The sequence below is a fragment of the Nymphalis io genome, chromosome 3, assembly GCF_905147045.1.
Source record: "Nymphalis io chromosome 3, ilAglIoxx1.1, whole genome shotgun sequence".
Classification (NCBI taxonomy): Eukaryota; Metazoa; Arthropoda; class Insecta; order Lepidoptera; family Nymphalidae; genus Nymphalis; species Nymphalis io.
This window is the reverse complement of record NC_065890.1, coordinates 10,162,385-10,175,863: the sequence shown is the minus strand read 5'-3', so window position 1 is coordinate 10,175,863 and position 13,479 is coordinate 10,162,385. Positions and strand designations below refer to the sequence as shown.

Below are 13,479 nucleotides of genomic sequence, written 5' to 3'. Positions count from 1 at the left end.
CTGTTAAAGTAAAAAAAAAATTCTTTTTAAATATTTTGTTTTGTTAGTTTAAGTAAAAAATCCACAGCACCATTATAAGTATATTCTATTAAAAAAATTCCCCTGAACGGTTTATAGTTTTCGTTCAATTTATAATTTAAGATAAACAACATAAATTTGAGCGTTTCCTGAAAAAAATTGCTTTATACTTTGCTATTTGGTTAAGGGGGCTTAGACACTGAAACAACATTTGTAGCGTTCATCTCGGATCAGCTACCACAAGTAAATGCATTACAATATTTGTATCTTATCATTTAAAAACAATAAATATATAAAACGAAGTCGAAGTCGGCATAGGACCTAGCTAGTCTACATATTGTATGACATAGGATATGCTCATTGTGAGAGGGAGAACGATGCTCTTGCACCACCGATAAGGCGTAGGAGAGTAGGGCGCAGTCGGCGTAATAATGCCAACTTCCTACCTCCGTAAAGAATACCTTTGGACATTGAAAAGGGGGAATTCAATGTCCGAAAAGTATTGAGCCCCCATGGGACGAAAGCGTGCCAATTCCAACAAGCATGTAACAAAAATAAATAAATTATAATAGTAGTTTTCGACAATGAAGGTTTCTTTAATTGAACAGAGCTGGCGGAGTTACGGATGAATACGCAAGTGTGCCCGTAACTTCGCCCCTGCAGAACGGCGACTGACCGTGGTGTCTTTAGTCGGTAAAAATCCGACATAACCCTCTATCATCATCATCTGGGTTAGAGGGTAACCATGAGGATTTCTTAACCATAAAAAAGCATATGCTCATTATAGCTGTGTAGAGTTTAATATAATATCATCAGCCACTCATAAATAAAAAGTTGTTTTCATTAAATAAATATTTAATAACTATATTTAAACCTGTTTTAGAATGAAATAATAACATTTTTGAATTGAACTCTTACTTCGCGCATATTTTGATCAAATTATGATAATATATATTTAATGTGTTGTATTGAATATGTATTGAAATCAGAACAAAAAGGTAGGTTTTAAGATTTAGTTGCAATGCGTTCTACAAGTGAACATAAGTAACATTTTCGTTATTAAATTTAAATTATGTATTTTTGTCGTGTAATGAATGCCGATATGTAATTTTGTAACAAAGAATGCTTAGAAAGCGAGACTCCCTATACGAGTATACGATTGCGTTTTTATTATTTTCTCTTGAGTGTGATTAGTTGACGTCGTTAAAATTTTTAACACTAATTCCTAATACTAATTATTAACAACTGATGCTTAATATATTATTTGGGAGACTAGATTATTCTAGACTAGATATAAGTAATAACTTAGGAAAATTGAATATATCAGGAGAATTATATGACATATCGTAAAATTATAATTGATTGCGGTACATCATATGTAATCTTCGTTATTATTATAAGTTTATCTTTTTTTATTTAAGAAAACTGATATATTGGAACAGTCCGTTAACTTTTTTTTTAATGATAACAAAATTGATTGAATATTATAGATACTATAACGATGAGACAGATGGACAGTTGGACGTGTTGACCTATCAGGAATTAGTGTTTGTCCTTGAAGTATCCGTTAGTATCGTGATATAAGCAAGTAGGAAGTTATAACAAGCTTCGCCTCGCAGCGTGAGTGCGCTTGCGACGGTAACGGTGTTGTTTGTACATGGTGCGTTTATTTGTATGGACACGATATCCGCTCGCCCGAAACAGTCTCTAGGCTTTTCTTATATGGCTCCACGTTATGATAATTGAATTATGCTTCTTTTACTTGGATATATTACATATATCGTATATTACGGAAGTATTAGATAAAATTTTCTGTTGTTTGAAATGACAGTATGCACATATTTAAGTGAAGTGTATGAATAATATTCTATTCTGATTTAAATTAAAAAAAAAACAAATTGCTTAATTTGCCAGATAACAGAATAAATAAATAAATTTTATAAAACAAAATCGTATGAAAAATTATAACTCAACAATCAATGACAGTAAATTTTTAAGTTTTACACTTACGATTTTCAAATATTTCATATGTATGGACTATGTTTTAGAAACGCTGATGTTATGTTACCGTTTTACGTAACTTAACTGAATATGGTTTTTAAAAGATTTAAATATTTATCGGTGGTTAAAATGTTCTTAGTTAAGCAATCGGTGTAAAATTAAACTTGAATGTAAATGAATATTTTATTATTTTATGGTAACCGATATACCCGCAAACGTTACATTAATTTACTTCTTTAACTAACTTTTATTAGATTGTATTTAAAGGTGTGGTCGCATGTAATAATTTTGAAAAAATATATAAAAATTTAAACGCCTGAAAATTCCGTCAATTTGTATATGCTTCCCATGACTTTCTGGTAATTGTAATTGTAAATATATGTAATTGCATTGTGATATGTAACTGACTCTCTAGTCTAGTTTATAAGGCTGATCTTAAACTTAAAAAAGACGAAAAATAGTGCCAATAGAATCAAAAATAGAGTCGATCACTATTGAGTTTACAATATATCCTCAGAGGCAGACCGAAGTTTAGAACTGTTTACACTCCCTAAGAGGCGAGAGGGTTTTGTGAATAGAACATGAGCAAACACCACAGTTTTCATGCGTTTAGTTTATGGTTATTACTCATCCCGTGAACGGTGGCGATGGAAAACATTGTAAGGATGGTATATTTCTAAATGTGTAAGCAACAACTTATACTGCAACTTGGAATAAGGTCATAAAACATTTTCCTTATTAGGAGAGGAGGCCTTGGTCGACCATTGATATATTTACAGGCATTTACACTCTCGTGAATCAAAATTTGAGAGTGAATTACGGAAATAGTGTATCTGAAGTTGAGCCCACACTGTGCTCTATACTATAATTAACTATTGAGAATGAGAATGAGAGTCGCCATGGCCGGGTTGTGTGGTCAAAAGGACGTAAACTAATTCCATTATATGAAATTTACTTAAATATTATAAAATTTAATTGGAGATTAAGAGCTGAAAATCGAGCTCAGTGGCGTGCCATTGGAGAGACCTATGTCCAGTAGTGGACGCGAAAAGGGTGATGATGATGATGATATTATAAAATTATAATACTGTTTAAATAGATCAAATATTAGCAATTATTTAACCGGTTGTTGGTAATGGACATTAATAAATCTTGATGTTAACTTGTAATTACGTCTGACTAAACTGACGGGAAGTTTTATGGATATCCCCGTTTTTAAGTTTATGCAACATCCTGTATAATCTTTTTAGTGTAATTATATTATAAATAGCCATATTTAATTAAGGCGTGGTGCTTATTATTCAATAACTGATAATAGTGTAATGTAGGTAAAGTTTTAAGAATTATTAAACGATATTAATTGCAATATTAATGATACATATTACAAGTTATTTAAATAAATTGTTTTTTTTTCCATTTACTTAAATAATAATAACATTTTAAAATAATTATCAAACATTGAGCAATGTAGTTAATGTGAACAATTCATACAATATTTGTTCATATTATTATTACAATTTTAAAGCATTTCCTGTATATTACTGTACGTTTGTAGATAATAATTAACTTTTTACGTAGGAAAAGAGACAAAACTCGCATACATACATTCGTTCCTAACTGGAATGTGAGTAAAAACTAAGGTATGCGGTGATGCGTTAATGATGAGTGGGGGCTCGGCGTAAAAGCCGCGGCCGCGATGGCGAGCGACGCGCGACCATCTCATCTTACCGTTCCACATAATTATACGGACACGCTATGATACTACCTCTTCTCGATCTCGTTAGCTTTGTTAGTAAACCTGTCCTACTCATAACATTTTCGTGTGCCACTTTGAATACTACTCGTAGTGTATGTCCGTTATAAAACTACGAACTAAACACGTGTTTCTTTAATGACGATGGCCTCCTAAGTTAAAAACGTCTATTAATGAAACGTCCTTGCTAAATCTACTCTCTATTCAAACTTTGAATTTGTTTTTCTCCTTATTTATCCGCAGTAATGAAGCTATGGATTTAAAGATGAAACACGTCATTTATAACGGTTTAATATCGCAAACGAAGGTGCGAAAGTGAGTGGGTCATATATATGAAAATAACTTTCTATAGCCTATTTAAATAGCTGTAACGCCTTATTGCCAATGTAGTACATATATATAAAGATAATATGTTTTTATTTCCTGCTTATTACTTTTAATAATTTTTTATGTTACATACATAATAAGCCTTTAGATCAATATGTCTAGTAGCAAAAAGTCTAGATATCCTAAATTTATCTGGACTACACTTATTAACAATACGTTAGACAGATGCCTTTATAGCAAAATGTCTAGCTATGGAAACATCTATATAGCAGAACGGCCAATAAGCAAATCGCCTATAAGCAAATGTCTGGCGTATATAGCACAAAAATGTATAGATTAGTTTTTTAAATCTCATTTCTATGCTGTTTCTTTCAAGGGTATATATAGTTCTAATTATAATATGATATTTGACACAAAGCGCCGTAGCGACTGATTTTAGAAACAAATATGTACATATATTTGTAATGGACATTGACGCCAAACTCGACAAATTATAATGCATGGAAGTCCCTCCTCTTAAAGCTTGAATATATACTCTGCGTTGCGAGTCGCCAGTTTTTAATCTAAAACTTCACCACGTACATATCTCGATTGCATTAAAAACTCCTTAGAAGAATGAGAGACATGTAACTGTTTAGGTTTATCGCGGAAAGAAAATTTAGTAAGCGCCAAAAGTTTTTTATCGTTATAAAAAGAAAACGAAAGAGTTTTATAAAACATCTCTATTGTCTGACCTATATTTTTTGTAAATATAATTAATTATCCACTTTTTGTGTCAATACCTTACAGCATTACAAATAAAAAAGGGAAAGATGGTATTAGAGAGCATTACGTGATTTTTTTCTATCGAGTAAATTCTTTTCGTTTTTTGATATGCAAACACAACCTTTGTAAACATAATGTAGTTACAATAATTTATTTTTAACTTTGAATTGGATTTACTTGATCGTGCATGGGGTCACGTAAAAATTAGTGTTAATATAAATGATTTTCTCTGGTTTGTTTTATGTAATAAGTAGATGGAAAAGCAAAGCAGGTGGCCCACCTGTTGTTAAGTGGTTATCACCGCCCATACACATTGTCGATGTAAGTATTACCCATTCCTTACATCGCCAAAGCGACACCAACCTTGAGAACGAAGATGTTATGTCCCTTGTGCCTGAAGTTACACTGGCTCACTCGTCCTTGTAGAATATCTGATAATGGACGGGCTTGCACAAAGCCCTACCACGTGGCCGAAATCGGTCTGGAGGACATTATTATTATTAAAAACCAGTGAACTGATTTTGATGAAATTTTTTATGAAGTAAGCTTGAACCCCAGAGAAGAATATAAACTTATTTTACCGAAAACCTGCCCCCGTCCTTTTATTAGGTGGGCGCAGCCGCCAGCGAAAATTAGTAACTCTAGTAGTAAGACCATAAAGAGGCATAAAAATACAGTAAGAAAAACTAAGATTGTGTTTAATAAAGTTATAATTAAAACTTTCATTAAATATGAATTATATATTGTATTTAAAAAAAGAACACCAAATAACTTACGTAGTATAACAGTTACGTAGGTAAAAGTGTTTTCATGGCAGTATTTATTAAACGTTTATTCCTATTGATTATATATCACTACTAATCTTACGAAATAATATATAATAGTAATAATACATATACATCTTAAATTTATCTTCCGTAATCCGTAATCCGTAACAGCCTGTGAATGTCCCACTGCTGAGCTAAAGGCCTCCTCTCCTCTTTTTGAGGAGAAGGTTTGGAGCTTATTCCACCACGCTGCTCCAATGCGGGTTGGTAGAATTCACATGTGGCAGAATTTCAGTGAAATTAGACACATGCAGGTTTCCTCACGATGTTTTCCTTCACCGTAAAGCACGAGATGAATTATAATCACAAATTAAGCACATGAAAATTCAGTGGTGCTTGCCCGGGTTTGAACCCACGATCATCGGTTAAGATTCAGGCGTTCTTACCACAGGCCATCTCGGCTTTTTTTTTAAATTTATCTTAATGCCATAAAAATCAAATAATGGATGCGTCAGTCGCACTTCATCTTACAATTCCATGAAATGTCAAAGTTGTTATGGAATTTTCGCATTTATCTTCTGATTTATCAGGGAATTCTTGTGAGAAAAAAAATGACTTTAGATATATTGGCTCTAAACTATAATGGCTATAATGATCGGTATTCATCAATCTTATAAGGAACGTGACGCAGTGGAGTTGATGCACCACGCGTCGCACCTGTCGAGTTCAATAAACTAGCAAAAGACTCTTTAACGCTGGACTCAACGTTCCTATTCACTTTGATAAAACAATGATTTTATTATAATAAGTAAATATTATTTTTTATAATGTTATATATTATTATATGTCTATACAAATAAAGCTGAAGATTTTTTCGTTCTTTGGTTTGAATGCTTTAATCCCTGGAACTACCAGTCGGATTAAAATAAAAATGTTTTTGATAGTCCTATTCTTGAAGAAGGTTATCTAGGCTATATTTAACACGCTTATCGTGGATAAAATTGCGCGGAACAGATACTTATTCTTTTTTAGATTTTATAAATGAATAAAAATAATTAGTATCCGTTGATTTTCATGTAGGATATATAAATTTAATTATATCATGTGATGATATAATTAAAACAAGTATTTTAATTATTTAAAAAAAATACTGAGTTGCCGGATGATCTTACCGGCTCTACGCGGTATAATGAACATTTCAAGCCGTAGGCTATTTGGGACATTTTATCTTGTATAATGAAAATTCAATAATTCTAGTAATAGTTTTCTTTTATTAAGGACGTTGGTAAGGACGAGATAGATAATATAACATACAACATCTAAATTATAATTTATATTTTATTATATAAATAATTTAAATGAATGTTAATTTAATGCATTCATTATGGGTTACCGATCAATAAATTTCTAATTTCCTATTTTATTAAACTCTAGCGTGTAAAGTGAAAGAGAATTTTTCTATTTTGACATAAAAATAAAACTAGTTTCGAAAACTAGTCAAAGTTTCTAAAATCTTAAAACGTTTGTGTTATCGAAATTTTAATGATTTCATATTTCAATAGATTGTTATGTATAAAGGTGAAGTCGATAATTATCGAATTAATGTTATAACGTTAGCGTGATTAATAAATTCACCTTTACGTTATGAAAATTAAATAATAATTTGTATTATTTCGTATTAATTAACACTTAATCCGCCTGGAAGAGATCGGCATTTAAGCGATAAGACCGTCGTTTGTACGTACTTTTGTAAAATTTATTTTATCCTTGTATGTTATTATATTATTTCGTGTACGATTAAGTATATTTATATTGTATATTACTTTTTAACATCATGTTAATACGCGAGTAAGAATCGAACTGAGTCGAGTCGAATTGACTTTTTGTATTGTTTGTCATATTTTGATCAAAAGTTATATAAAATTGCTTACTTTTTTTTGTTATAGTTGTGAAATAACTTGGTGATAGGGTTTTGTGTAGGCCCGTATAGGTCCCACATACTCATCAGATATTCTACCGTTTAACAGCAATAGTTAGTATTGTCCTGTTTCATAACATCTTAGTTTCCAAAGTTGGTGGTGCATTGGTGTTCTAAAGAACGGATCTTAATATTTCTTACAGCACCAATGTCTATGAGCGGTAGTGACTACTTACCATAAGGCACATTTGCTCGTCCGCCTACCTATTTTATAATAAAATAAAATAAAGAAAATTACACCGCATTACGCTATATTTATAAAACAACAGTGTCAGATAAACTTTAAATAGTATAAAACGAAGACGCTTTCGCATCTGTCTGTTTGAATACAAATATTTTTGCTATTGACTTTTTTAGCTTACTTTCTTAATGATGTAGATTTTAGTATAATTTAGGTAGTTTATTATATAATTCGAAAGTTTTTAGTATTCAGGTATTACTTTAATAAGAGGATAGAAATTTACGTTTTCTAATGAATGTTAAACAATATTTCATTTACAAAGATTGAATCGAGATAGAGGCTTCGAATTAAACGCCAAAATAAATATCCCCGTACAGAGTTTATATTAATTAAAAGTTATTTGTATTCATTTATCATAAATCGGTAAAAAATAAATAAACGAAAACCTAATTGTTATTCATTTAGATAAAGATAAATTTGTTACACAGCATTGATCCTCGTCAAAATTACTAAATGGACATGCCATTTTGTGTGATGAAAAGTGCCGTCTACACTGTGGTCTTGCCTGTTTGTTTTACAGATACACGATATTTAAATATTCATATATTAATAATATGTCAAAAAGTCACGAATTAGATGATGGTTGGATGGATTAGTAAGCGGGTTTAGCGCTTGTATCGACTCTGGTTGTAGGTATTTTAGTGCAATATTTGTTTGTATACCATTCTTTTAAAAATATCATGGAGTAAAATACTAATTTTGCATTTACAAAATTGGCTCGGGTATCTATCGTTCTATAAAACTGAACGAATTAATAACATATTACACTATCTGGATTACAGCTATTTCATATGATATAGATGAATTATAATTTTTCGTTTCTTCTTATAAAATTAATTATTTATTAATTGTTAGAGCATACTTGTCTCGATAGTTAAGAAAGTTTACATAAACTTGTATGCAATACAAGCAATGAGATACTGAGCAATGAGATCTTCTTCGGTTACGGTGAGTATTAAGATATTAAACTGTAAAAGTGTATGGTGTTTTGAATATCGTAATGTAATTTAAATAAGGTTTTAAATATACTCTAACCTACATGTTACGAGAACCGTGGTGGTCCAGTGGTAAGACCGCGTGAATCAAGCAAGCACCGTTGAATTATTACGTGCTTAATTTATGTTTATAATTCAACTTGTGCTCGGCGGTGAGGGAAAATACAATTAGGAAACCTGCCAGTATCTCATTTGACTGAAATTCTTCTACATGTGTATTTAAGAACCGGCTTTGGAGAAGCGTCGTGGAATAAGCTTTATACCTTTTTCTCAAAGAGAGAGGAGGCCTTAGCCCAGCAGTGGGACATTCACAAGCTGTTACTTTATAAGTTACGTAACTTCAATACTTCTCCACCAATAAATAAGTACAACTAGAAGCGCTGGTAGTAAAAACTACATAAAACTTAAAGTATTGTTTATTTAATTAACACGGTGACGGTTTGCGTCATTTTATGAGCCATCACACTCTTAGAAGGTATAAAACATTGATGGACATGGATGGTCTTGGAGTAGGTTTACACATTTAATACTGTTGACACTTTGACGTGTAAAATAATTTTAAGTTTTGATAGATCTTTATTTACTTCTTTACTCTACATTTTACTTCTATACTGTTTATTTTTTCTAATTATTACGCTATGATAAATAGAAACCTATATGATAAATAGGAATCGTATTGTTATTTGCTATGAGTAGTGAGAGAAATTTACATTTAAAGTAATAACTTTCATAGCTATGTCAATTTACTGATAAATTTCTTTAAGATCTTTCATGAACATTTAATTGGATTTTTTAAAATCTTTCATAGATATTCAAAATCATTTTTTTTAATAATCGTGTACCGACAGCGATATTAAAAAAAATGAATTCGTATAATAAAATCTAAAAGTATTCTCCATGAATGAATATATATCTCGACTGCTTAATATCGTACTATACAGTAATCTACGCTAGGCACAATAGCGGTCCCACGAAGACAGCAACGTAGGCGCCACTGAATCGTTAGGCGAGTACACGTCGACACAGTTACCCTGTCTATTGTCTCGGGTTCGACGCCATAGGGTTTTTGTCCGTTTGCAGATCTTTAGTGAAATTTGCGGAAATATCGCGACGGATGAATGAATGAAAATCAATCGACGCCTTTCATGAGTCTTGTTACCTTCCGCAGTTCTTGTTCATTGACTCGTATAAACGCAGACGACGTTCGAAATATTTACAATATTTACCAACAGATCTTTAGAAATAAACATATTTAGAATAAATGTTTCATATTTATAAATTAGAACTTTAATTTTAAATAATATTATGTTCAATTTAACAGTTGTTAGTATTAAATTTAGTTTTATAGTATATAACTTCATGAATTTATATTGATAATCGTTTGAACATTGATTCGTTTGTATATTTCTACTAGCTAAGAATAGCTTAGGTCAATTTAGGTTGTATATAGTTGCAAATTATAATTGAAAATGAGTACAATTACACAATAAAGAACAACTAATATTACAAGTTGAAGAAAGCCATTGGCAAATTGAGTTGGAGTTTCGAAGTACTTGTTAGTGGCACACGATTAAACTTTAGCAAATAACAAAACTAAAGAGACAGTTAACAACTTACGGTTTAATTGTTTCACTCTACTATTCCCTTTAAAATATTATTTCAGCTATCGCGGTTTTTAATAAATAAGATTTGTTCTACGGATATGAATTTGAATTATAAAATTAATTACAGTTGGATATATGGGCTTGTAGATTATTTTCTATAATGCAGTTTGTATTTTTTTTAATGCACAAATGTGTCATAGTTTTCGATTATCTTTACTTTAAAGTATACAGTTAACTGAATAATCATAAACCTCTATGTATGAAGTATATAGGATTACTCAGATAACTCGATGAAGTTAATTGAGTTATGACAGTGCGCATTAAAAGCTTTTAGCTCAACTAAGTTTTCGTGCGTATCAGTTAACAATAAGCCCCATTGTTGACAAATTTATATATACTGTGAATGAGCGATTACTTCATTTATATTGATATTTTTTATATTTACAATAAAGCGTTTTACAAAGTTACAGAATTAAATATTTCGATCTTACCATCTTGTTAAATTCGTTTTTACTTTTCCAAATATCCTTTGAAACTGAGCACTTTTACAATCACTGTCACGTTAAAATTTTGCTTAATCACAGATGACTTTCATAATCGGTTCACAACAGTGGGAAAGGGGTCACTTTCGAGGCATTCGAGCTTTTGGTAACAGTGTCAAGCAGGGTTAGGTCGGTTTAACCCCATGACTGTGGGATGGATGCGCGCGCGGCTCTCGTTGGCGTCGGACTGTGCGCGCGCACGGCCCCACCACTTTGCCCTGACCTACACACTGTTGCCGTGGACGCAACGACTCCGGTAAACAAACGGTTCAGCGACCGATTAGGCATTAAGCATCTTGAAAAAGTTGCTGCTCTAACGCCTGCCCCGGCTCTCTGGTTTCGCTTCATATTTATAATTCAATATAGATAACGGTTCTCGGAGTGCTCGTGCGCTAAGTCACTTCGCATAGATTGTAGGTCATGGCATAAAATCAGAGAAATATAATCTGTAAGTCGAAATGAAACAAAATATGTTTTATCATGTACATGCTTACATTTCTATAGGTATCGAAGAACGTACAAGTTGTTTAATTAAAAAATTTGCATACACGAAAGAGAAAATGTTCTGGTATATTGTGCTAGTCGTTGCACATTCTTTTAATTTTTTCGATGGCTTTTTGGGGTCATGTATTAATTTCTTAAAAACGTCTTATGTGCAAGGCAAAACGAAAATCCCCTACAATTATTATTTTATTATCTAATAAAAAAAGTATGTCATCGTTCATCGACAAGTTTTTTTGTTAAATATTTATAGTATATTCAATGAGTGAAATATTGCCATCACAAATTATTTCTTTTATTTGTTTCAGAGTGGTGGATGGCGCACCAAATGCTCGGACCTGTCTACTTCATCAGAAATTACAACTTTTAAATTGCTGTATAAAAAAAGCCCAAGAAGGATCTAGTAGTGCAACGGGTAATTCATCTGAGGAAGAATTCTTCGACTGTTCAGAGGATGAAGGAACAGATGATCAATTACCTTGGGACCGACCAGTCGGACGCTTGAAACGACTTGACGACGCTACACTAAAAAATGGCGCTCCACTTTACATTCCTCGGACTCAGGTAAATGTAGTAACTTTATGGTTAGTTACATTTCTAATGAATACATATACACATAAATACATATATTTATTAAATTTAGGATCCAGCTCCTAAAACCGAAGATCAATTAGAAGAGGATGCTGAATTAATGGTGAGATTAGGTGACGATGCTAAAGCATCAGAGCTTCGCGCAAGAATGATGAGCGCATCTCTTCTTTCGGATATGGAGGCCTTTAAGGCTGCTAATCCCGGAGCGGAGCTGTGTGACTTTGTACGATGGTATTCTCCTAGAGATTGGAAACCAGACGAAGGTGGTTCCTTAGGAGACCGTATGCTTTTACCGGGAAACCCTTGGGTTGAAGCGTGGAACGTAGCACGACCAGTGCCGGCGGGGCGTCAACGACGTCTTTTTGATGAAACCAGAGAAGCAGAACAAGTATTACATTTTCTTCGATCTAGATCAGTAGGCGCTGTAGGGGAACTTTTATTACCTGCTTTGTTAAGGGCAGGTGCTTTGAAAGCTATGTCTGAAGGAGCTTCTTCAACAAGCTCAACAATCGGAGGAGTAGATAAAAGACGTACTTTTGAAATTGCCGCAAGAGAGTTATTTGAAGCTGAAAAAGAAGCTTGCCGGTCTATTTGTGTACGAAAAGTGTTAGGAAACAGTGCCGAGGGTAAGCCTTTGGACGCTGCCGGAAGATCGAGGGTTTTGTCTGCGATGGGCGGCACCTTGCCTGCGCCGACACGTCGTGAATTTACTTTGAGGGTGAAAGACGAAGTGGGTCCGCAAGTGATGCGCGCTGCTCTCTCCAATGACATGACTATAATAGGTGCTTTCACTGAACGTACCGTTTGTTTATAGACTTACTTGAGTTGTTGAAACAGCTACAATTCATGGATTTGATTAATGCTAAAGTCAATTTCAATATTTTTTATTTCAATTAACATATATTTGGATGTTGTAATGCCATTAATATTATAGGAATTGAGAGATATGTTTATGTTTTGAATTTTATTCATTTCTTCATTTAACTACTAAACATAATTAGTACAATTAAGTAAACAAATCTACAAAATTGTTCAATATTCTTTATGTATAGTTAGAATAAAAGATTGACCCAATAAACTAGATAGTTTCCATTATAATCGTTAGCTAGAACTGCTAGGTTGGTACTAATTGTTGGTTATAAATTAAGAAAAAGTATTGTTGGAATTTTACAATATAGGTAGTTAAGAGTTAATTGTTGTGAAATAGTCGATCTCTTGTGAAGAGAATGTGCAATGATTTCTAATTTTAATAAATTGTCCGATACGATATTGACTATATTTCGTTATGTAAATATTTATTTTAACGCTAAAACGTAAAAAATCTATCTCATATTTTTTACCAAGTCTATGTTTCAAAGCTGTAATCGTTTATATTATTTTCTACAAAGACAATTAA

At 32.3% G+C, this 13,479-nt stretch overlaps 2 protein-coding genes across 2 annotated transcripts in view; one reads left to right on the top strand and one right to left on the bottom strand.

The window, feature by feature from the left end:
* Positions 1-10,957, bottom strand: part of LOC126781094 (leucine-rich repeat and immunoglobulin-like domain-containing nogo receptor-interacting protein 1) — a 16,853-nt gene extending 5,896 nt beyond the window's left edge. Inside the window, exon 1 of the mRNA XM_050505916.1 lies at positions 10,941-10,957. Coding sequence (XP_050361873.1) covers positions 10,941-10,943 — 3 coding nt within the window. The 5' untranslated portion in view covers positions 10,944-10,957. The remainder of the gene's footprint in view (positions 1-10,940) is intronic.
* Positions 1-13,479, top strand: part of LOC126781095 (rab3 GTPase-activating protein catalytic subunit) — a 21,914-nt gene extending 8,435 nt beyond the window's left edge. The window contains exons 3-4 of the mRNA XM_050505917.1: positions 11,801-12,056; positions 12,136-13,479. Coding sequence (XP_050361874.1) covers positions 11,801-12,056; positions 12,136-12,897 — 1,018 coding nt within the window. The 3' untranslated portion in view covers positions 12,898-13,479. The remainder of the gene's footprint in view (positions 1-11,800; positions 12,057-12,135) is intronic.